Consider the following 20,828-nt stretch of genomic DNA (forward strand, 5'->3'; position numbering starts at 1 on the left):
TGCAACTTTTGCGGGCGTTGGCGCCCAGTTGCAACCTTGCAGGCGTTCTAAGACTCGTGGAGTATGCCCCCTGTGTGCCAGACACTGCTAGACTGCTAGGCATTAGAGGGGGGTAAGGATGGATGTGGGTTGAACATTGATGAACAGAATCCTGTCTTTATTTCTAGATGCACACCCATTTCAGGCGCAGTATGTTTCTAGAACGTGGAGAAACAATAGCTCCAGGATTCAGAGCCCCTTTACCTTAGGGAAGAAAGAAGAAGGTTTTCTTCCCTCCCCTCTTTTACATCCGATCCCCCCGCCCTATTTCAAAGTATTGGCGGTAAAGAGTGCATGATGGGTATTCAATATTCTGTACAGCGAGGAGAGCGTGAAGTGATTTTATGAAACTGGTGAAGTATATTTTGAAGTTGAACCAAGATTCAAACTCAGTTCTCTTTACCACAAAGTCAGCGCTCTTTCTTATGGTGGTGAGTAGCTAATAATAGCATAATATGATGCACCTCCGAGGGGGTATTTCGAAATTTTAAAGGACTGTCCTTATAGGACTCTATTTTAAAAAACGCAAATTGGAACCCAGGTATTACAAAGATGATCGTTGCAGTATTATCTATAATGGAAAAACATTGGAACATATATTAATTTTATAACCAGAAAAACTGAAAGGCTTTTTTTTTCCTTTAAGAATATAGTTTATATTTACTTGTAGTTGCATAAAATATCTCTGCAGGGATTCACATAATATTGGTTTCCTCTGGGATAAAGAACTCAGTTCCAGAGGAAAGGAGTGGGAGGGAGACTTGTTGTATATTCCATTTTGCATAGTTTGACTTTTGAATCATGCTGATATATTACTCATTTAAAAAATTAAAATTATTTGGAAAAATTTTAAAACAACAAAGTAATTTAACAAACAAAAAGAGGGACTTTTTGGTCTTGAAATATTAGGTGGAATGGCAGTTGATAGAGTGGGGCTTTTCAGACAAAGGTAAGGCTGAGCCTTCTGTGGAGTGCAGAGCTGATGGAAGTAGCCTCTTTGGGAACTGCAGGACAGCCTTCCAAGGAAATGATATGAATACAGCAGTGGAACACACTGGATTTTCTGAGACAATCCTAATTTCAGTCTGTTCCCTTGATCCTTAAGTACACCAGACTATGTGCTCTGAATTTGGTTCAGAAAATATTGCCAACATTGAAGTAAGTCAAGGGTCTGCCACAATGTACTATTAATAGGAAATCAGGTACAGAACTGGGTGGGATTGAAGGGTACAAAACTAGATATATTGGTGAAGCATTGTATAGGGAACTGAGATGTAAAACTATAATGCTGGGAATCTAAGAAGGAATTTACAAATTGCCCTAAAGAGGTACACAACAACTGTGTCGCCATACTCTGGTTTGGAGCAAATCCCTGGTTACTGCTTACTTACTAGAGTCATTTGTGGAATATCTCCCTACCCCTGACCGTGTATTCCCCTCTCCCCTCCCCCACTGCAGAATGCCTTAAGTCCTAGATTCTAGTTCTGTTGTAATCTGATTTTTACCCTCCCTTCCTTGGATCCCTGTGTATCTACTGGAGCCAGGTTACTCTCTGGGTCCTGGACCTGTCTCATTCTGGAGGCTTCCAGATAGCCTTGGTTAGTGCCCAAACCTCAGAGGATGGCTTCAGATGGAAGTAAGTCTGCAGGTGAGTGGGAGGCGGTGGGAGGGTCCCTGCCACCTGCTAGCATCCTTGGGGATTCAAATTTGACACTTTACCTGGGGACAAGCTCTTTGTGCCGACCTAGAGGGATGTGAGATCAGTAGAGACCCCACCAAAGGCCTCACACTGCAGGAGGCTGGGGAAGGGATTGTGTCATTAAGACTGGGGGCTGGGGAAGGAAGAGGGCCTCCTGGGAGGCAGATCAAAGCACCTCAGAGGAAAGTGCTTAGTATTGAAAAGGGATGGCAGTTAGCAACTTGCTTCTCTGAAAGAGGGACCCCTTTAACATGTGTTTGTGTGGCAGGGGCAGGAGCATGGGTGGGGCCCAGAGAGGGTTCAAGGGGAAGCCTCGAGTTCCTGTGTCTTCTTTAGGCAACTGGAGGCTGCTCTAGGATTTTGCTCTTAGAGAACTGAGCTGGGGCCATTCTGGATCTTACTGGGGGTGGCGGGGGCGGGGGGAGGGAGGCCTTACCTGGAAAACTGTTCAGTTGGGTTATCTGTTGCCAAGTCTGTACAGAAATGGCCTCCCAAAAGCTAGACTGGTATGTCCTATAAGTGCTTCTGCTCAGAGCCTCATGGCTCCTTCCAGCCCCAGAGATGGCTTCTCTCTCAGTTCAGGGAGCAGTTTTCCTTGATTCCCCAGGGGCAGGGGAGGTGGGTCACTTCACCTGGGATGAGAGTTGGGGCTTCCCTGACGTGCTCTCAGCTTTTGTACCTTTTGTGGAGCTCAGGCCTTCAGACCCATTTCGTTGAGTTCTGTACTTAGAATGTTCCTGGCCCTCTGCTGTATGGGTGAGATGATGAGTTTGCTTATGTTCCATGTCTCCTTCATAGTCTGGAAGCGGAAGCTGAGTGTTGTTACTTTGCCAGTGGGATATGCTTTATAAGAGGGGGAAGAGAATAGCATGAAATTAGGCAAATGATCTTCTCTTGTTACTGTTAACAGTCCTAGGAGACACATGTCCTGATTAATTAAGTACATGTTTTATGTATTTATCGTTGGTCTCTTTGGACCAGAGTCCCAGTAGCTCCTCCTCAGCAGGTACTGTGTTTTGGACTTCATTATCAGTGCCTTGTTCATAGTGGACCCAACATTTCTGATATTAGGAACTGCAAGCAGAGGGATCACAGATAGTCTCCACTGCCAAATTTTAACACGTCCAGCAGCTACTTAAAGCTCTGGGAACGTCCCTCCCCACACTTCCCTCCCTTTGCTCATTTCCTGACCCTTATCTCTAGTCATTCCTGGCTGTTATATAATGAAATTTCTGGGAACCAAACATCTAATCCACACACCCTCTTCTGGGAACAGCGTTTCTGTGAGTGGTGGCAGAGACCACAGAGCAGTTAGGCATAGGGTTCAGGTGGTTTGAATGTGTTGGGAATGGGTGGGAATAAAAGATATACCTGTATGCTGGGTGGGATGTGTTATGGCCTATGAGCTCGTAGGTTCAAGGATCATTGCAGCTTCTCTAGTGCAATAATTCTCAACTGGGAGTAAGGGACATCAAAATCACTTGGGGGACATTTGCAAACTACATGAGTTCCACCTCCATATCCCCTACCTCACCTGTTGAGAATCAGAGCTCTGATTTTTCAGGGACTAAAGTTGAACTCTGATGACCTAACTTCTGGTCTCCTTTTTTCCTTCTCCACTCTCTCTTTTTCTTTGTCTTGCCAGCATCTCCGTTGCCAGGACCAGATGTGACCATGAAACCTGGCGCCACCCGATCTCCTTTCACTGCACTTCCCTTTCCCCCACCTGCTCCTGGCCCACCAGACCAACCACCTTGGGAGCTGCCTCCACAGCCCCCCATGCCTTCAGCTTTCTCTCCAGGCAACCCTCTGGTGCTCTCTGCTTTCCCCAGCCCCTTGTTGGTGACAGGGGATGGAGGCCCTGGCCATCCATCCAGTGGGGCTGGACCTGGCAAAGTCGTTGTCAAAGTCAAGACAGAAGAGGGGCCAGCTGATTCCTCACAAACTCAGAACTTGATCCTTGCTCAGACTGCCCTCAGTTGGATTGCCTCAGACACTCCCTGCGGGGTCTCCGAGGGTCCTCCCCCTCAATTCGTGACAGCCACTAACATCAGGACCCTTCTGCCCACTAAGGCTGTTGGAGTGAGCCAAGAGGGCCTCCCAGGCCTTCCTGCTCAGGCTCCACCACCAGCTGCCCAACTTGCCCCCATTGTGGCCCAGGAAAAGGCTTGGCCAGGGCCACCTGGGGCATCCAGGGAAGGAGGTCCTGCAGCCGCCAGATCCAAGTCCTCACTGGGTGACCTCTCCTATACTTCCAAGGGTGTTTATGAGAACTTCCGTCGCTGGCAGCGCTACAAAGCCTTGGCCCGGAGACACTTATCCCAAAGTCCCGATGCAGAAGCCTTTTCCTGCTTTCTTATGTAAGTGGGGAGATTTGAGAGTAGTTATCCTAGGGCTTTAAATAAGGAGGAGTTTGGGATGGACAAAAGAGATTAGGCTATTTAGGAATACTTGAGGGCAGGTCCTAAGAGCGATGGAGATGCTATGAGAACAAAAAGCATAATAACTATAATAATGATGATGATAATGATAATAAGCCTTTTTACCCACTTCCCAGATTATAACATTCTTAGAAGTGTCTTCTCTGGGTCCTCAAATCCTTGTGAGTTCAGACAAACATTTTTACGGTAATCCTCACTTTTGGATGAGAAGACTGAAGCTCAGGGAGGTTTCCTGTCATAGAGTGAGGAGAAAGGATTAGAATTTAGGTCTCTGACATCAAGTGCCAGAGTCCCTCCATTCTGGTTTCCTACCTTCTGACATGAGACATGGAGTTGAGCTGTGTAAACTGGCTAGGATGAGGAGTGTTGGACCCTGCAGGGCCAGGCAGATGACCTTGTATGTGCTATCCCCGCACCGCCTCCTGTTTTATTCAGAATTCAAGTTGAAATAGTGAGGTGGTAGAGCTTTCATAGTGGTCAAGGGCCTAGCCTAGGCTCCACCACTCACTACATTTGTGACCCTGACATTTAAATATCTTTGCTCTCAGTTTTCTTATGTAGAAAGGGGATGATTATACCTACCTTAGAGGATTGCTGAGAAGGTGAAATGAGTTAATATATGTGCAGTGCTTAGCAGAGTGCCTGGAACAGGGAATGCCTCATTAAATGGTAGCTGCTATTATTTTTATTATAAAAAGGCAATCTAGAAGAGAAAAAGAACTCACAAAAGGCCAAAGTGTCTATGTGAGTGGATGCTTAGCCGAGGAGCCGAGGACCCGTGGGCTGTGTTGTATTTATAAAGCAGTCATTAGCTATCTGAGGAATTTTCTCTTTTTCCCATCCAGACCCGCTGCCTCTGTCAACTGCACTGTACTCTGAACATTTTGTGTAAACCACTGCATAACACATACCACATTTTACTGGACTGAAAAAAATGTAAATGTTGTTTCTCCAGTGGTTGAACTCCTAAGGAATCTCCCTTTCCACCCTGACTCTGGGTGAATAAACCAAAAGGCTCCCCCAAAGTCCTTAGTGTAGATCACCTCACAGGGTCCCCGTTTTCTCCAGACAGCTCCGAGTTCTCTCTTGAAGGCTGGCAGGCTGACCTTCTAACTCTTGAGCCAGCACTGTTGAATTTCCAGCTCCTGGCCTCTTCCTGCTTTCCTCGCTCAGGGGCTCTGGGAAGGGTCGCTCCAAAACTGCTGTCCAGAGCCCCTGCAACAGTCACTTGGGAAGCTGGTACAATGCTTGGTCCTGGGGTGCTGTAATCCATATTTATAACAAGCTTCATCAGGTGATTCTAGACACAATAATGCCTGAGGACTGCTGGGAGGTCAGAAGGGCAAAAATGAACCAGAGAGCTCAGAGAATTGATATTTGATTGTGAGGGGTATCCCGGAGGCAAAAAAACCCCCTAAAAACCAACAAGTAAAAACACCACACAATCTTTAAACAGAGATATGTTTCGGGTAGTGAGTGCCTTTTATTAAAATGCAAGAGCCTTTGGACAGTTAAGCCTACTGTACAATAAGTCCCATTAATTTAATAACCTGTTATTATAACATTTTTATATATTATATAACATATATAATACATAACACATATATAACATATTATAATAATATATAATATATATAACATATGTTATATATTATATAACATTTCTTTCTGATGTTTTGTTGAGGAGAGCACTGTGAGAATTAAGGATGGTTTACTTCAAAAGGTGGGGAGAAGAATCACCTGTTTGACTTGTATGAGATTTGTAAATTTCAGTGGGAAGACAGGCCAGTCTGGTAAATGGATGAATGGGAGGTGTGGGGTCTGGAAGTCTTATCAGAATTGGGACATAACAGGGATTGAAGGGCATGGGGTGTGTATTGAGGTGGATGAGGGGGCACACTTGTGGAACATGACTGACCCCCTGGGGGTTTTAGCCCAGTGCTTCGTTCTCTGGCCCGGCTGAAGCCCACTATGACCCTGGAGGAGGGACTGCCAAGAGCTGTGCAGGAGTGGGAGCGCACCAGCAACTTTGACCGGATGATCTTTTATGAGATGGCAGAAAAGTGAGTCAGACCGACCCTCATTCTCCTGGGAGGGCTGTGTGGCTAATGGATGGGGGCAGGTAAAAGCGGCTTGAGTCTGGGTGTGTGGGTGATTAGGAGGGGTGTAGAGTAGGATAGGACCTCTTGGATCCTTGCTGCTTTTTCCACCACCTTGACTCTTGGGTTTTTTTCTGTCCTGTCTCCTCTTGGAAGCTCTCCCTTCTCCAGATCTTGAATTATATAGGGGCCTTGATATTGAAGCTCTTAGGGTGGGATTGGAGCCCAATTGGTGTAAAAAATTCCATGCAGAAGGGACCTAAGAATGAGGAGGTAAGCCCTATTAGGCAGGTTCCTTCCTATCTGATTGACCAGGAAGCAAGTGACTACTGATGCAGACCTTGGGACCACTCCTCCTCTGGAAATAGTGGCACAGAAATCATTTACCCGTCATCTCAGGGAGGGGCAGGTTCTTGAAGAGGTTGGTCAGGTGAGAGTCCTGGGTGCCCAAAGTGGTGTCCTGGCTTATATCCCCTATTTCTCCATGATAATCTCCTTCATTAACAAGATAACTCTGAGGAAAATGAACTCTTTCCTCCAAGCTTAGCTTCCACTTTCTCCCCGAAATCTTGTGGATGCATACCTCCTAGATTTACTCTTCCAGGGCCAAGCCCAGCCTCAGGACTCCTGGATCTCAGCACTGTCTCCTGGCAGGAATTGCCTTCAATTGCAACCCTAGGCTGGCTACAGGATTTCAGCCATTCTTTAACATTTGTAGGCAGGGGCAAATGAGGCCTTGAGGAGGAGCCCCTTGTGGGATCCTGCCAGGCTGTGGCATAGGCCTGACGGAATTCAACAAGCCTGTACTGATTGCTGCTGCATACCCTCAGTGATGCTGAGTGAGGCTGGGTGTGAAACAGAAGTGAAAGTCATGGCTCTGTCCTAGAGAAGCTTATAAGCTCTAGATTGTTCATTTTCTTAACAAGCTTCCTAAGTGATGACTGCAGGTGAAGGGACTCTGTAGTGACCTTGTGAGGTTTCCCCAGAACTCTTATTCAGCCATCTGTGAGCAGCTCCCTCCTGGTGTCTGGGTTCCTGAAGGGTCTGGCCTCAGCGCTGCCCGGGCCTTCCTCACCCTCTGCAGGTTCATGGAGTTTGAGGCTGAGGAAATGCAGATTCAGAATACGCAGCTGATGAATGGGTCCCAGGGCCTGCCTCCTGTAGCCCCTCCGACACTTGATCCTCCAGGGCCCCTGGCCCCTGAGGTTTGCCAGCAGCCAGGTAAGGCTACCCAATTCCAACAGGAGCCGTGAGCCAAAGGTTCAAGGGGAGGCACACAGAAACCAGTCACAGGTTAGGGAAGGCATGGCCCTCACTTCTGCCACTTTACCTCCAGGGAGTGGCAGTTGATGTTCCAAACAATATGTACATAGGAGGCTGGGTTCTCAGGTTCCCTTGGTTCTACACTAGGTATTGATGTTAGGCCAAGTAGACTAACTACTCCCTCACCGAGACTGTAGATGAGGCACACAATACCACATCTGCCTAAGAAATGGGGGCTGTATCAGGGGACTTCTTGGAATTTCAGAGGTTCCAAGATTCCTCAGTGATTCTCTCTCTTAGACCATCTGGCTCCTAAATCTTCTCCCATGGCTGGTACTCTTTCAGGTTGGCTTGATCCAGCCTGGAACGATTTCGGTGTACCTAGATTGCTGTCCTTACAAGCACGGGATTGGGAGGCAGAAGTCGTAGTCTCTGTGCCACTTCTCATTTTTCCTCTCCATCTCTTCCCTTAGTGTACATTCCCAAGAAGGCAGCTTCCAAGGCACGGGCCCCCCGCCGGCGACAGCGCAAAACCCAGAGGCCTCCAGTTCCTGAGGCACCCAAGGAGATCCCACCAGAAGCTGTGAAAGAGTATGCTGACATAATGGAAGGGCTGGTGGGGAGCTACTTGGTCACTGAGGAGTCAGACGGAAAACAGGCAGAGGAAGAAGAGCAGCCGGAGAAAGAAGGGATATATCCAGATCTGGGTCTCCAGAGCTACATCGATGAGCTGTGTTCTCAGGAGGTCTTTGTCTCCCAGGTGGGCTGGGCTCGGAGGTCTGGTTTCTAGCAGATCCTGGGGTGGGAACTCCAGGGAACCAAAGATCTAGGGTTCCGCCTGGGGCAGTTAGGAACTAGGCTCTCTTCTGTACTGAGAGATGTCCGTGCATGCACGCACACATGTGAATTTGTATAGGTGGTGGAGGTGAGTTGGGTAGGGGGGCTCATGGCTTCTTCTCTAGAGCGTCTTGGCTCACAGGTTACCTCCTGTCAAAGACTCACATCACTTTTCCTTCTGTTCCCCAGGTGGAGGCTGTCATTCACCCTCAATTTCTGGAAGATCTGCTGTCCCCAGAACAACAGAGGGATCCTTTGGCCTTAATTGAGGAATTGGAACAAGAAGAAGGACTCAGTCTTGCCCAGGTAAACCTGGGAAGTAGGGAATATCAGAACAGGAAGCTTGCATGATTTTTTCTAACCCTACACTGTCTTGGATGGTATGACTTCTGTAGGCAAACAGCTTCAGGATTGGGCTTCAGGTGCTGAGCAAGTAGGTAAGGGACAGTGGTAATGCAGGAACAGGGGAGTGTGTGGGCTCAAAGCACAAGAATAAGGCCCAAGAAGGGAAGAGAAGAGCTACGGTATCTGTCTTTGATACAGTCACTTATGCTACTTGCTTGCATTCTCTGCTCTGCTTAAGTACCATCTCCTTACTACCCACTCAGCCAGCCCTTCTTACAACCGTGTATAGATCAGTATTTATCCATTCTCCTTCCAGCTGGTCCAGAAGCGACTCCTGGCCTTGGAAGAAGAGGAGGATGGGGAGGCACCTCCAAGTTGCCATGGAGCTCAATCGGACTCAAGTCTTTCTGTTTCTGATGAAGATGAAGATGGGAGTGGGCGGCTTCGGCCCTCATCTGGGTCTCGGGTGGCTGGGGGCACTGTTCGCCTTGGAAAGGCTGCTTCTCTAGGAAAGCGGGCAAGAGAAGTGCATGGTGGGCAGGAGCGGGCCCTAGATGGCCCAAGGGGGATGCGTAGGGATGGGAACACTCTGTCATCCCCCAGCAGCTGGGACCTGCAGCTAGAACTTGCAACTCTACAGGGAACTCGAGGACCCTTAGGTACAGAGAGAAGAGGGTCTGGGAAGGTTACAAACCAGATATCCCCATATCAGGATGACCACTTGGGAGGTGCTGGGACCCCTGCGCACTCCCTGGTGGCTGATAGGACTTCCGAGGCTCTGCCCCTTTGCTGGCAGGACAGCCCCCAGCTCGAGATGGTTCCCAGTTTGGATGCTGGCCTTGTAAAGCCAGCTCCTCTGCAGGGACAGGGGTTAGAAAGGCAGGTTGTGGGCTTACAGAAAGGACAACAGACAGGGGGTCTTGGAGCGCTTCCTCAAGGGAAGGAACTGTTGGCAGTGTCCCAGGAAGGCTCTTCAGGAACCATGTGGGAAAATGACAGAGGTCCTCCCCTGGCTCAGAGTCATGAGCAGAGCCCTTCCCCTAGAGCAGCTGGGGACAGGGAGAGGGACATGGATGGGGATGGGGCCTCTCTCAGTCCAGGACTTTGGCTGAGCAGTGAGATGGATGCCGTAGGCTTGGAGTTGCCCTTACAAATTGAGGAGGTCATAGAAAACTTCCATGATGGGGAATGTGGAACTGAGTACCAGGGAGGCTGCCAGGCCCTGGGCTCCAGAAGTAATATTTCTCTGGGTCCTGGAGAAACCACAGCACCTGGGGATGTGGGGAGCAGTGTAATTCTCTGTGGAGGCCCCAATGCCACAGCTGCCCTAGAAAAGAGAGACCACTGCAGCTTGCCAGAACCTCTGAGGGCCAACAGCCCTGCCTTGAGGCCTACAGACAATAGGGAACAGAGCCCTGAGGCTGTACAGGATCCCAGTGACCTGTGGGCAGAAGGTTGCCCTCCATTGCTGGGAAGCAGAATTGGTGCCTCCACACTGGGGGCTTCCAAAGAAAGCCTCTTCCCTGCATGTCAAGGTAATATCCTTACCCTGGGGCCCCAGGATACCACCTCCTTCCCCGAGGCCAGCCAAGAGGCAGGCAACAGAGGCAATTCCATTTCTCCCCTGTTGGAAACCACAGAAAACATCAACATACTAGATGTTACAGATGCCTGTGGCCTCCAGCTAGGGGTCAATGAGGATACCTGCCCACCAAATTTTAATTCGTATGACCCCGAAGGAGAGGGCAGAGAAGATACCGATTTATCCAAGCCTAAAGACCTTGCCCCCTCGCCAGGGAATCAAGAGTCTTATGCACGTGAGACGCCCAAATCAACATCTCCTTACCAGGGCCTTGGAAGCACTTCCCCTAGATGGGGAACCAGGGATGCCTTAACTCTGAGAGAAGCCTCCCCTGTTAGTGAAACACGCAGTTCAGCAGATGGGGCCAAAGGAAAGGAGGAGGAGGAGGAGGAAGATGAGGAACTCTCCAACTTTGCCTACCTCTTGGCCTCCAAACTTAGCCTGTCGCCAAGGGAGCTTCCCCTCAGTCCTCGTCCAGCCTCAGGCCTGTCCTCCAAAGGTAGGGGGGTCCAGAGAGCATCCCACTCCCTCTCTGCTGAGGCGAGAGGCCTTGGCCAACCTCCATTTCCTGTTGCCAAGTCTGGAAAGCGAGCTCTTGTTGGGGGTCCAGCCTCTGCAGAAAAGAGGCCCTATGTGGAAGCTGAACTTGGGGGCTCTGGGGAGAAACCCCTGACTCTGGGTGTGGTTCGACCCTCACAGCCTCGTAAAAGAAGGCGTGACAGTTTCCTCACTGGCAGAAGGAAGAAACGACGTCGTAGCCAGTAGGGAACATGGGACCATCTTATCCCACCTGCCGGTCCCTGAAGGTGGGGCCCCCGAGTATGTTTCACCCAGGCTGCACACCAACAGACTTGTTCTCAGTCTTAGGTTGTTTTGTTGTTCTGCAAAAGTGGCAAGTGTGGGAAGGGAGGTCCCCTTGGTGGGAGGTGAGGAGGAAGTACCTTTGGAAGGAGTTGTATGGGGAAAGAAATGAATACAGATTTCTTTTGTTGGAAAACGCTCTCAACGTGCCCTTTTGTACTCACCTCTTTGCTGGTAGATGGGGTAAGAAGCTGTAAAGAAGAAATTAGGTGGGGGTGGTCCCAGATTCTATGGATCCAGACACCTTTCCAGCCTCCAGCCTTCTCTAGACTCCCTGATAAGAGGTCCCCAGGGATCACTTTATTCCTCCCCTCATCAAAAGCCTGGACATCCTATCATTGTCAAGTCTCCCTTTAAAAGTCTATAGATGGAAAGATTTTTCTTTTTTTTAACCTACCAGATCTGAGATAGATACCTTAATTTTCTAAATCTAATTAATTTTCTATAATTGTACCAGGACACAGCACCTTTCTCTGGCGGAGGGTGGTGACTTTTCTTCTTTTTTGAAGAGACTGACAGAAGGGATTTAATGTCCTCAACTCATCCCACAGCAAAAATGCCTGTGTGGTTGGTCTGAGTTGCAGGAAGGCCTGGTTCCTATGACAAAGCTTTCTGATCCCACCAGGGGAGAGGGAGTCAATCTCAGCGGGATTATTAAAATGGAATGGCGGTTAGCTATTTTTTAACCTCTAATGAGGACAGAACGAGAGGGAATAGGCTAAAAAGAGGTTCATGGGGAAGCCTGTCAAAATGTGTGTCTGTAAGGTATGACAACAGGAGGGGAGGATATGAAATTTGCATGATTTCTCTGCAGGAAAAGGGCCCTGTCCCACTGGAAGTAAAGATTCATCCAGCTATGGCCAAGAGGACCAACCTTCGGAACCATCGGGATCTTCCAGTGGGAAGCCTGCAACCATTAATCCCTTTTCTTCCCAGCTAACGATACTATCAATGTGACTGCGCTCCATTTTTTTAAATAGATATAGATATATATTTATATTTATATATAAAATAGTTTCTTACCAAAAAAAAAACCAAACAAACGAAAAATGAAAATCAACTTAAAATAACAACAATAACAAAAAATCAAGCAGGAGCAGAGATGGGCTTGAGGCACAGGGTGGGCCCCTGGCCGCCCTGAGTCTGCGGGCTGGATGCGAGTTCGGGAGGCTGAGGTGGCTCAGTCGCCCTTCTGCTTGGGTGCCTGCACAGTCCCGTTGGCCCGAGCAGTGGGGCTGCCTGGGGATGAGGCATTTGGTATCTGGGAGGGGCGCAGGTAGGTGCTGAAGAGCTTCTCATGGAGCGGGTCACGGAGGGAGAAGTCCTGGAACTGACCTGGACAGATTAAGAGTGAGATGGGGAGTAAAATAATCCAAGAAGGACAGGAAGAGGGCGCCCCTGCTCTTCTCTCAGAATTGCTACGTCCTATCCCTCTCATCTCTGCTTCACTTCTCAAATCCAAGCTTACGTCGTCTCTACCTTCCCAGCTGGTTCCTCCCAGCCTGTCTGCCTCTCAGATGTTCTGATCCCCGGCCCTGGCCACCAGCCTTGTTCCCTCCCAGCCCAGGGCTGATGGTGCCCGGAGTGTTGCATGTGGAGCTGAGAAGGCAGTGACTTACAGAGGGAGAGGCCTTGGCAGGATCCTGCCTGGCACAGCTCAGCATGCAAAGTTACAGCAGCAGGGCGAGGTGACCCCAGCAGGAGGTGTAGGATGGTGCTGAAGCCGTCTCTGTACAGCAGGCGGGTGGGTCCCTCTGTTTGCTCCTCAGCGAACAGCTTGGAGAGAAAGGAACATGAGTCAAGCCGTCTCCTCATGCCATGGCCCCACTCTGCCCCGCAGGTCTGCCTCACACAGGCTCTTCCTCTTCCAAAAGTGTGGAGCACAGGCCCTCCCTGTCCCCTGGTTCCTTTCTGCAGAATTGTAAACTTCATAGCTTCTGCTCTCTTCCTAGTCCCAGCTCTGCTTCAACGTAGAGACACTGGGGCTCTGCAGTTCAGACACTGTGGCACTAGGGTGGACACCAAGCACTATCTAGAAGCTATTGGGAAGAGCACACACACAGGCCTCCAGAGGGGAGAGGTGAGCACAGGCATCATGTCCCCCCAACTCCGATACCTCAAAGGCCAGGCAAGTCAGTTCCTCCAGGCTCCTGTTCCCATCCAGAGCTGCCAATGCAAGGGCCACATCCCGGAAGTCCACCAAACCATTAGCATCCTGGAGGGTGAAAGAGAAACCAGGATTATGTGGGGACTAACCCATGTGCCCCTTCTTCTAATGAAGCCCTTCTACTCTGGATTTTGGCTCCTCCCCCTCCTCAGCAGCCACAACGGTGACCCCTATGTCTGCTTCCCTCAAAATTGTGAGCCCCAAGCTGGAAAAACTGGTTCTTCCCTTACTTAGCCTATGTGGGAACACTGGTCCAATGGACTAAAAGATCACTGGCATAATTTCTTACAAAAAAACCCAAGGGGGATGCATGCTGTGCCAACTCTATGGGGGACCAGGGGCATTCTGGTTTTGGTTCTGTTCTGCTACAGACTAAGCAGGGAAGCTCCTTTCAAGGACAGTCTGTCCTAATCTAAGAAATCACACTGATCACTCTGTCCCTTCAGAGTATGATGAGAGCCATGGTCTGCATCTTAGATCAAAAAGAGCTCCTTGGGACCACTGGTGGCTGTTCATAAACATTAGGAGTCTTCTGAGGTTATTATAATTCAACAGGAAAACCCAGTGTTAAGTAACAGGAAATAAAGTTTGCCAAGATTCTGGAGAAAGTTCAGGAATCCCCCGGAGAAGCTGTGGGATATTTTTAAAAAATCTTCCCAAGTACTGTAAATACTTCTGTGTCTCAAACTCTTAACTGCCGAGCCTGTCCAGTGTCATCTCCTCCATATGTCATCGTCCCACCCAACCTTCATGACTCTTCTCGGAAACCTTCACACAGTGCCCTACAGGGTCATATAATGATCCCCCATCTTTGCCAACCTCTAAAGTGGCTTCAGAAATTTATGGACCTCACTGACCCATTATTTCTCCACTGTTCCTCCACTACAAGGATTAAAACATTGATCCTCGATGCACTGGGTACTCTGTAAGAATGAAGCCTCAGTGAACCTCAGAAAATGGCCATCTAAGAACAGCTGTTAGAACACTCAGCACAAACTCCAAATTGGCCATCCAATGCAACTGACATGGCCACTCAAATACTGATCTTAAATCCTGAGCACAACAGCCCGGAGGGCAAGCTCTGGGCTCTGTCCTCTGCATCTTAGCTCCTTTTTACCTGCTGGAAGTAGCTGAAGGCACCGGCCACCGTCTGTGGGTCAGAGAGCTGTAGCTGCCTGGCAAACTCTTCCTGGCTGATCATTCGACTCCGGCCTGGCTCTGCTCCAGCGTCCACACAGCCAGGGGACAGCCTACAGTGGAATTGTAGAAGGCAGAAAGCTGAGTCAGTTTCTTTCTGGACATACCACCCAGCAGGACCTTGGCCCCAGCCCCAGGAGTTCTCATAGCACAGGTACATCTAGTGTTTTTCTAAGATATACTCTGACTCATAGTCCCTTGAGAGCCATTTCTACTTTTTTTTCCTGGGGTTATTACATATCTCTCCCTTTCTTTTTTCCTTCTTCCTTTGATTCCATTATCTTTTAAAAAGTTCCTCTATCTTCCTACTTTTTTTTAAGACTTTCCTTCCTCATTCCCATTTCTTCCTTTTCTTCTTATTCTTTTTCTCTATGTATATGTGACACTGCCCACACCATCATCTTCAAGGTCACTTACCCAGCCTTCCGAAGCACCCTTCTCAGTTCCCAGAGCTGTGGCTCCAATGCTACCTTCAGCCGGCCCACCACAATCACAGGCAAGCTCCCTACAAACTCACACTCGGTGGCTGGAATGCCCAGGGCCCTACAGGATGAAGGATGGAATGGAGGGGAAATGAGGCAGAAGAATCTTCTGGGGGTCCATTAATGACTCTGGCCTGTGGACTAGGGAGAGCAGATCCGGCACCTTTAACTGCCCCCACCTGGCCCCAAGTCTCAGCTGTCCTGTAGCCGTTCCACCTGCCCACTCCGCCATCTATGCCTCAAAACCTCAGCCCTCCACCCCTCCCATGGTTTCTTTGCCCTGTATATCTACTCCAGGAAATACTTTGTGGGACACTCACTGTGCCATCACCCTCTGGACATTGTTTGCATAGAGGGTGGGGTCCCTGCTCTCCTCCAGGCTGGGGTGGTACACAGGGAGGAACTGAAACACACACACACACCTCTTATCAGGACCTCAAAGCTAGGGGTGACCACCTCTATCCTCTTTCCCCAAGCTTCAGGGGTCAGCGGATGCCCATTCTCCCATCCCACCTAAGGGGGTCATACCTCCACATCCACGATGCTGCAGGGCTGAGAGGCTGTGAGCCAAAGGACTTTGAGTCTAAGAGAAGAGAGATGTCAGATGCTCACCAATCCCTAATTATGGGCTCCTCCCACCCAGAGGAGGGGAGTGGGAAAGTTCTGTCCATTGATATAAAAATGGATGCCTAGCCATACAGTCAGCTGGGTGACTAGGAAGTTGGGAGATACAAGGGTCAGAAAGGTGGCAGGGCAAGAGAAACACTGCAGGGAGATGCCAGAGGGAGAGCTGCAAGCGAGAGGAAGCTTGAATAACGGGGAGAAGGGAAGAGGCAAGCCTGTTGGTGGTGGTCTCAAGAAGGGATGACTGAAGGAGAAAATCACTTAGAAACCTAAGAAAGTAAGTTAGAAGGAGCTATAACCACAGCAGGAGTGATTAGGTGGCATAGCTGAAAGCACTTCCAGACTATATCGGGAGATCAGAATGAAACAGAGGCAACGGGCATCCCCTTCTCTAGAGTTCTCTCAGTCTGAGAATGAAGAAGGGCCGTTCACCTTGTCTGGAGATTGGAAGACGGGCCAGGAATTCTCTGACGGACCCTGCTCCCCACCCTCACCCCAGGAACACCAGAACTCACACTCCAGGGCCCCTCCATGCCCAGCTGGTGGTGTCCTATGGGAGAAGCAGAGATAAGGGGACAAAAACTTTACTTTTCTTCCCCGGAAGTGGCCTGGATTCTCTTTGAGCAGAGGCCCTGACCCCGCCCCAGCCCTACCCCCACATGCACATCCCATCATGCACTAACAGTTTTCAATGATTCCCACTTAGGGTGGATTCAGGCTTCAACAGTTCCCCCAACCCCCGCCCCCACCTCCTCCAGACTCACCAGACTGTTGGGGTAGCGGATGAGGACAGGCTGCACAGGCACCCCTGCGATGAAGGCTCCTAAAGCCCATTTCCACCCCCACCCCCCAGGCAGAGGTTAATGCATGGAGGCAGCTAGATGGCATGAAGTGTGGGGGTCTGGGACGGTTCTCAGATGAGATGTGGCCTGGCTTCATTTCATTTATAATTTTCTCTCTGACTCCTGGAGACTTTTCAGGGTCAGCTAGGAGGTTCCCTGCCTCCCTTCCTCCCCGACCCCTCCAGTTCTTGGGTTATTCTAAAGTCCCTTTCCAAATCAGGGGCTCCTTTTCCTTATAGTCCTACCACCCACTACTGAATTATTCACCTGGCTTGAATTTAAGCAAAGCCTTCTTGTTGGAACAGGTGCCCTCAGGAAAGAACAGGACCTGAGGAAAAAGCCAAGGGACCAGAATGAAGTGGGGAGGCTGAAGGCGAGGAGAGAAGAAGAGAAGCCTCTTCAGGAGCACAGAAAAGGCAAGCAGATCTTAAGACCCTTACCCACCTGGGGCCACTTGCCTCCTGACGTAGCCCGTCTTCGGACCTCCTCTACCACCCTGCGCCGAGAAGCCGGGTCATGACGGGACACTAGGATGGCTTGGTTGAAGCGAAGAAGGGCTGGGGTCCAGAGAGGATATAAGGAGTCACTTGGTTCCTACCTGGGGGCATTAACACCTGCAGCCTCCCCTTCCTCCACAGTAGGAGATGCTTCGCAGTTATCTTGTTGCCCTGGGACTCTCTTTTTACCGTGTGCTGACCTTCTAGGGGACTGACCAGAGCTGCCTCCAACACCTTCTCTAAGCCCCAGCCCTCAGAGCCTAAGAGGTTGGTTCACAAATGCTGTTAATCTGCATTTCATTTGCCAGCATCAGTCAACATCCCTTCTAACTTCTCCCTCCCCTGGCGGCCAGTTCTTTTCTCAAGTGTGTGCACGTCTCCACATTGCTGTCTTTTTTGCCCAGAGCTGTCGCCTCTCCCCTTCACCTGTTACACTCTCTCACCTCCAATGACAGGCACGGAAAGGTTTTCAGCTCGGGACACAACCTTGGGCAGGTCACAGGGCAGCAGAACAATGGGGTCAAAGAAAGTAGAGTGGGGGGCAGCAACAAGCACAGGGGCTTGAAGGCATGAGGCCCGCTGGCCCCGAACGCGAATCCGGAGGAAGCCCAGCAGGAAAAAGAGCAGGCGGCTGAGACCCAGCACCCCGTTGTGGCACACGGTCCTGCAGAGCAAGGCTGAGTCAGTGGAGGCCGCGATTCTGACCCTCACTCACCCTCAGGCTTTAGGCACCCAGGAAAGCAAGTGCCCTTCTTTTGCCCTCTGTTACTCTGGTCAAGGGGCTGAAGTCTCTGGCTATTTTGGGACATACTAGGACATGTCACTTAGAGTTGAGGTCCTTCTTGGGCCCCAGGTCTGAGCCTGGTGACTCATCTCACTGACCCAGGCTAGGTAGGAGAGCTTCAGAACCCTCCTTCCTCTTCTTCTCAGAGGGAGCAGAATGGATAGCAGGGAAGAGAAGTGAGCAGTAGGGTCTCTAGGGGCTGATCCCCCACTTACTTCCTCCATCCTGTAATTGGTTCCTGAAGCTGCTCCTCAGTGAGACCAGCTACTTGCAGCCAGGCAAAGGGCCAGAGGAGAAAGAGGACGATAAAGGCCAGAAGCACTCGGATGGGGGCCAGCAATGCTCCCAGGAGGCAGAACTGCAGAGGGTGGGAGAGAATGCCACTTCAGGGATGGGAGACTCCCTCCACAGCTGCCCCTCTCCCTTGGCTGCCCTTCTCCCATACAGACAGACCCAGGAGCAGAGAGCCATCACCCCCTGTAAATCAGGAGACACGTGGTTTGGGAACAGGACAGGGGATTGGAATCCAAGGTGGGATGAAAACACCAATGATGGGAAGAGGATGAAAGACTAATAGGATGAAGGGCTTCATTTTCCTCTTTCAGTTGGTCCCCACCCCACCTATAAAATTGAATGTCATATGTGCATCTAACACTTGGGAAGGCTGTTAAGAGGCTTTAATGATAACCCGTGTGAAAGTGTCCACCACAGTGCTTGATGTAGAGTGGGCTACAGGAGCTTCTTCCTCCTCCCCCACGTCCCACTCCATAAATAGGTCTTCTGTCCAACAGAAACCAGGTGCATAGTTCTCCACTTTGGGCCTGAGAGGCAGAGGGTTGGAACACACAGAGAGGTCCACTTTTCAGGCCTCAGACCAGTCTCTAGTTCTGCCCAACGGCACTCCCCTAGTACTGGGGGATGGCAGAGAGAAAAGCTAGGCCTACTCCGCAGGGTAGGGGTTGCCAGGAGCCAGGATGACTCCACGGGCTGCCCTGGGGAGAATGCAGGTAAACAAATGGAGTCCCAGGAGCCCGCATCAGGGGAGGTGATGGCAGCAGAAACCTAGGGCACTCCCTTCCTACACCACCTCCCACCCAGTTTCCCTAGGTTGGTGCAGCCCTCCACTTCCTGTAGCCAACCCTCTTCTCAGCCTCCTACCCCCGCTCGCCCCCGCCTCCCCCGGAGGTGCTGCAGTGCGGGAGGTGGGGGCAGTGGATGGAAAGGGTGTAGGAAGGGAACGGGCGCAGGCTCCGGGCCCAGAAACCTCTTCCCTCTAATTCACAGCCTCGGAAAAGCACTCGGCACGCCCCTGCCCCCACCCCCGGCTTTCCGTAGCCTCCAGCTCCATCCTAGCTCATCGGTCTCCGCAGGATGTATTCCGCATTCCCCAGTGTCCTCCATCTCCCCGACCCCTGGGTCCCCTGCGGTCCTCCATCCTCACCTAGTCAGTTCTTCCATACGTCGGAGCTTGTCTATCGCCCAAGCCCGCGTCCTCCCCAGGACTCCTCGCCTGCTCCCCGCCGCCCCCACGTGCGCACACCTAGACTCGCGCCCCGTAAGCCTCTCACCCACCACCTTTCCGGATCCTCACCCTCATCTTTGCCAGGGCTCTAAACGGCCTCCTGCTTCTATCCCCGCGAGTCGTCTAGACGCCCCCCGCCCACAACCTTACCTTAACCCTCTGGAGGCGGGAGAGATGTAACTCATGCACGAAGGGGTTGGGGGGCGCTGAGGGTCCGGGGGTGGGGTCGAGGGGGGCCCAGTCCCCCGGACTTCCCTGGCTCATAGCGGCGGGAGAAGGTGGAAGGGAGGGCGCCCTGGCCCCAGCCCCGGGCCCCGCTCTGCAGAGCAGCGGCTGCGGCTGCGGCAGCGGCGGCGGCTCTCTGGCCCGGCCCCGCCTGGTGCGGGGCGCGGAGGGGCGGGGAGCAGGCGGCGCGGCCGGGCCGCGCAGTCAGGGAGCCGGCCGAGGGGCGGGGCTTCCAGCGCCCCAACACCCCGGCTCCACCGCGACCGCCGCGCCGCCCGCGACCCCTCCGGCCATTGTTCAGAGGCTGCCGGATGCTGGGGCGCGTTGCCGGCCTTGGGGCTGCCCCAGGCCTGGCCCTTCGGCCGTTCCTTTCTGAAGACCCGGCCGCCGCCTCCCCGCAGGCCTCGCTTGGAGCGGGTTTGGGGCCGCGGGGTGGGCGCAGAGCCGAGGGCGCCCTCCGACCCCGCCCGGGCGTCGAGGTCACCCCGCGAGTACAGATCGGGGTGGGGCACTCGGGCGGATGGGAATGGAAGGGCGGGGGCGCCGTGCGCCGAGGCCGGCAGCTCGGGGCAAGGCGGGGCCCCGGTGACCCCTCCTCGCTGGCGGCCGACCACCTTTCCTTCCTGGTCCAGGCGACGCCATCCAGGCGCTCGCGCCTTCTGCCGGCGGCTTTGAGCCTCACGTCTGGGCATCCGCGTCTTGCCTGCGCTGGGCCGGGCGCCTCTTCTGATGTGAGCACTCCTCACATCACACAGCCAGCAACACACAAGACACTGGCCCACATCTTTCCCAGGAACAGGGCAAGGCCTGCCTGAGGAGGGCAGTGGGAATCCGGGAAGCGGGGCTGACCCCAGAGCCAGCCTTCTTTTTCCTCTTAGTCTGTCTTCTCTGTCTCTGTCTCTGTCTCTGTCTCTCTCTCTGTCTCTCTCTCTCTCTCTCTCTCCACTGTGTGAGAGGCTAAGGTGTTACATAACCAGGTTCCTTTTTGCCCACCACCCAGAAAGCCAAGCACCAACATGACAAGATTACAGCAGAGACAGGGTTTAATCACAAGGCAGCCACGTGACGAAGCAAGAGCATGAGTCTCAAATTCTGTTCCTCGAAAACAGGGATTCAGGGATATTTATGGAGTAAGGGGAAAGGTGGTCTGAAATGTGGAGACAGGTGATTGGAGGTGAGGGCAGGTGAGGTGATTGATGATCTGTGCAAGCATAGTCAGATGCCATGCCTCTTCACAGGACCCATGGTCTCAAAATGTTGGCATTTGCGTGGTTTGAGGGTGGAGTTTTTAGCCTCTTGATGTCAAAAGGTTGCCTGTTAGA

The 20,828-nt window shown here is 51.5% G+C and overlaps 2 protein-coding genes across 7 annotated transcripts; one reads left to right on the forward strand and one right to left on the reverse strand.

Annotated features, from left to right (window-relative positions):
- The first annotated feature begins 214 nt into the window (after positions 1 to 214).
- Positions 215 to 11,302, forward strand: NUTM1 (NUT midline carcinoma family member 1). 5 transcript variants are annotated; one of them, XM_023620734.2, is made up of 8 exons: positions 215 to 470; positions 1,584 to 1,675; positions 3,384 to 4,098; positions 6,114 to 6,242; positions 7,363 to 7,499; positions 8,015 to 8,301; positions 8,568 to 8,684; positions 9,040 to 11,302. In XM_023620734.2, the coding sequence occupies exons 2-8, from the start codon at positions 1,660 to 1,662 to the stop codon at positions 11,068 to 11,070; spliced, it is 3,432 nt and encodes a 1,143-aa protein (XP_023476502.2). In that variant the 5' UTR covers positions 215 to 470; positions 1,584 to 1,659; the 3' UTR covers positions 11,071 to 11,302. The 5 variants fall into 5 exon arrangements, with proteins under 5 accessions (XP_023476502.2, XP_070095596.1, XP_023476491.2 ...); XM_070239495.1 differs by having other exon boundaries at positions 343 to 470; positions 1,584 to 1,687; positions 3,998 to 4,098; XM_023620723.2 differs by having other exon boundaries at positions 347 to 470; positions 1,584 to 1,687.
- A 578-nt stretch (positions 11,303 to 11,880) lies between these two features.
- Positions 11,881 to 19,717, reverse strand: LPCAT4 (lysophosphatidylcholine acyltransferase 4). 2 transcript variants are annotated; one of them, XM_001503695.6, is made up of 14 exons: positions 19,432 to 19,717; positions 17,975 to 18,117; positions 17,419 to 17,639; positions 16,923 to 17,035; positions 16,746 to 16,806; positions 16,401 to 16,459; positions 16,152 to 16,186; positions 15,541 to 15,595; positions 15,333 to 15,415; positions 14,948 to 15,073; positions 14,451 to 14,583; positions 13,283 to 13,381; positions 12,786 to 12,942; positions 11,881 to 12,501 (listed from the first exon to the last, which is right to left on the reverse strand). In XM_001503695.6, the coding sequence occupies exons 1-14, from the start codon at positions 19,543 to 19,545 to the stop codon at positions 12,347 to 12,349; spliced, it is 1,554 nt and encodes a 517-aa protein (XP_001503745.1). In that variant the 5' UTR covers positions 19,546 to 19,717; the 3' UTR covers positions 11,881 to 12,346. The 2 variants fall into 2 exon arrangements, with proteins under 2 accessions (XP_001503745.1, XP_070095631.1); XM_070239530.1 differs by lacking the exon at positions 19,432 to 19,717 and adding an exon at positions 18,448 to 18,675 and having other exon boundaries at positions 12,208 to 12,501.
- Positions 19,718 to 20,828: the final 1,111 nt, after the last annotated feature.

The sequence above is a fragment of the Equus caballus genome, chromosome 1, assembly GCF_041296265.1.
Source record: "Equus caballus isolate H_3958 breed thoroughbred chromosome 1, TB-T2T, whole genome shotgun sequence".
Lineage (NCBI taxonomy): Eukaryota > Metazoa > Chordata > Mammalia > Perissodactyla > Equidae > Equus > Equus caballus.

Excerpts from the sequence above, each read along its gene's own strand:
- NUTM1 (XM_023620723.2), top strand. The coding sequence starts at position 1,660 with ATGGCTTCAGATGGAAGTAAGTCTGCAG. Across the intron at positions 1,688-3,383 it reads AGATGGAAGTAAGTCTGCAG|CATCTCCGTTGCCAGGACCA; the intron begins GTGAGTGGGAGG and ends TTGTCTTGCCAG. Across the intron at positions 8,685-9,039 it reads AAGGACTCAGTCTTGCCCAG|CTGGTCCAGAAGCGACTCCT; the intron begins GTAAACCTGGGA and ends TTCTCCTTCCAG.
- LPCAT4 (XM_001503695.6), bottom strand. The coding sequence starts at position 19,545 with ATGAGCCAGGGAAGTCCGGGGGACTGGGCCCCCCTCGACCCCACCCCC. Across the intron at positions 17,036-17,418 it reads TTCCGTGCCTGTCATTGGAG|CCCTTCTTCGCTTCAACCAA; the intron begins GTGAGAGAGTGT and ends TCTGGACCCCAG. Across the intron at positions 16,187-16,400 it reads TCCGCTACCCCAACAGTCTG|GACACCACCAGCTGGGCATG; the intron begins GTGAGTCTGGAG and ends CTTCTCCCATAG.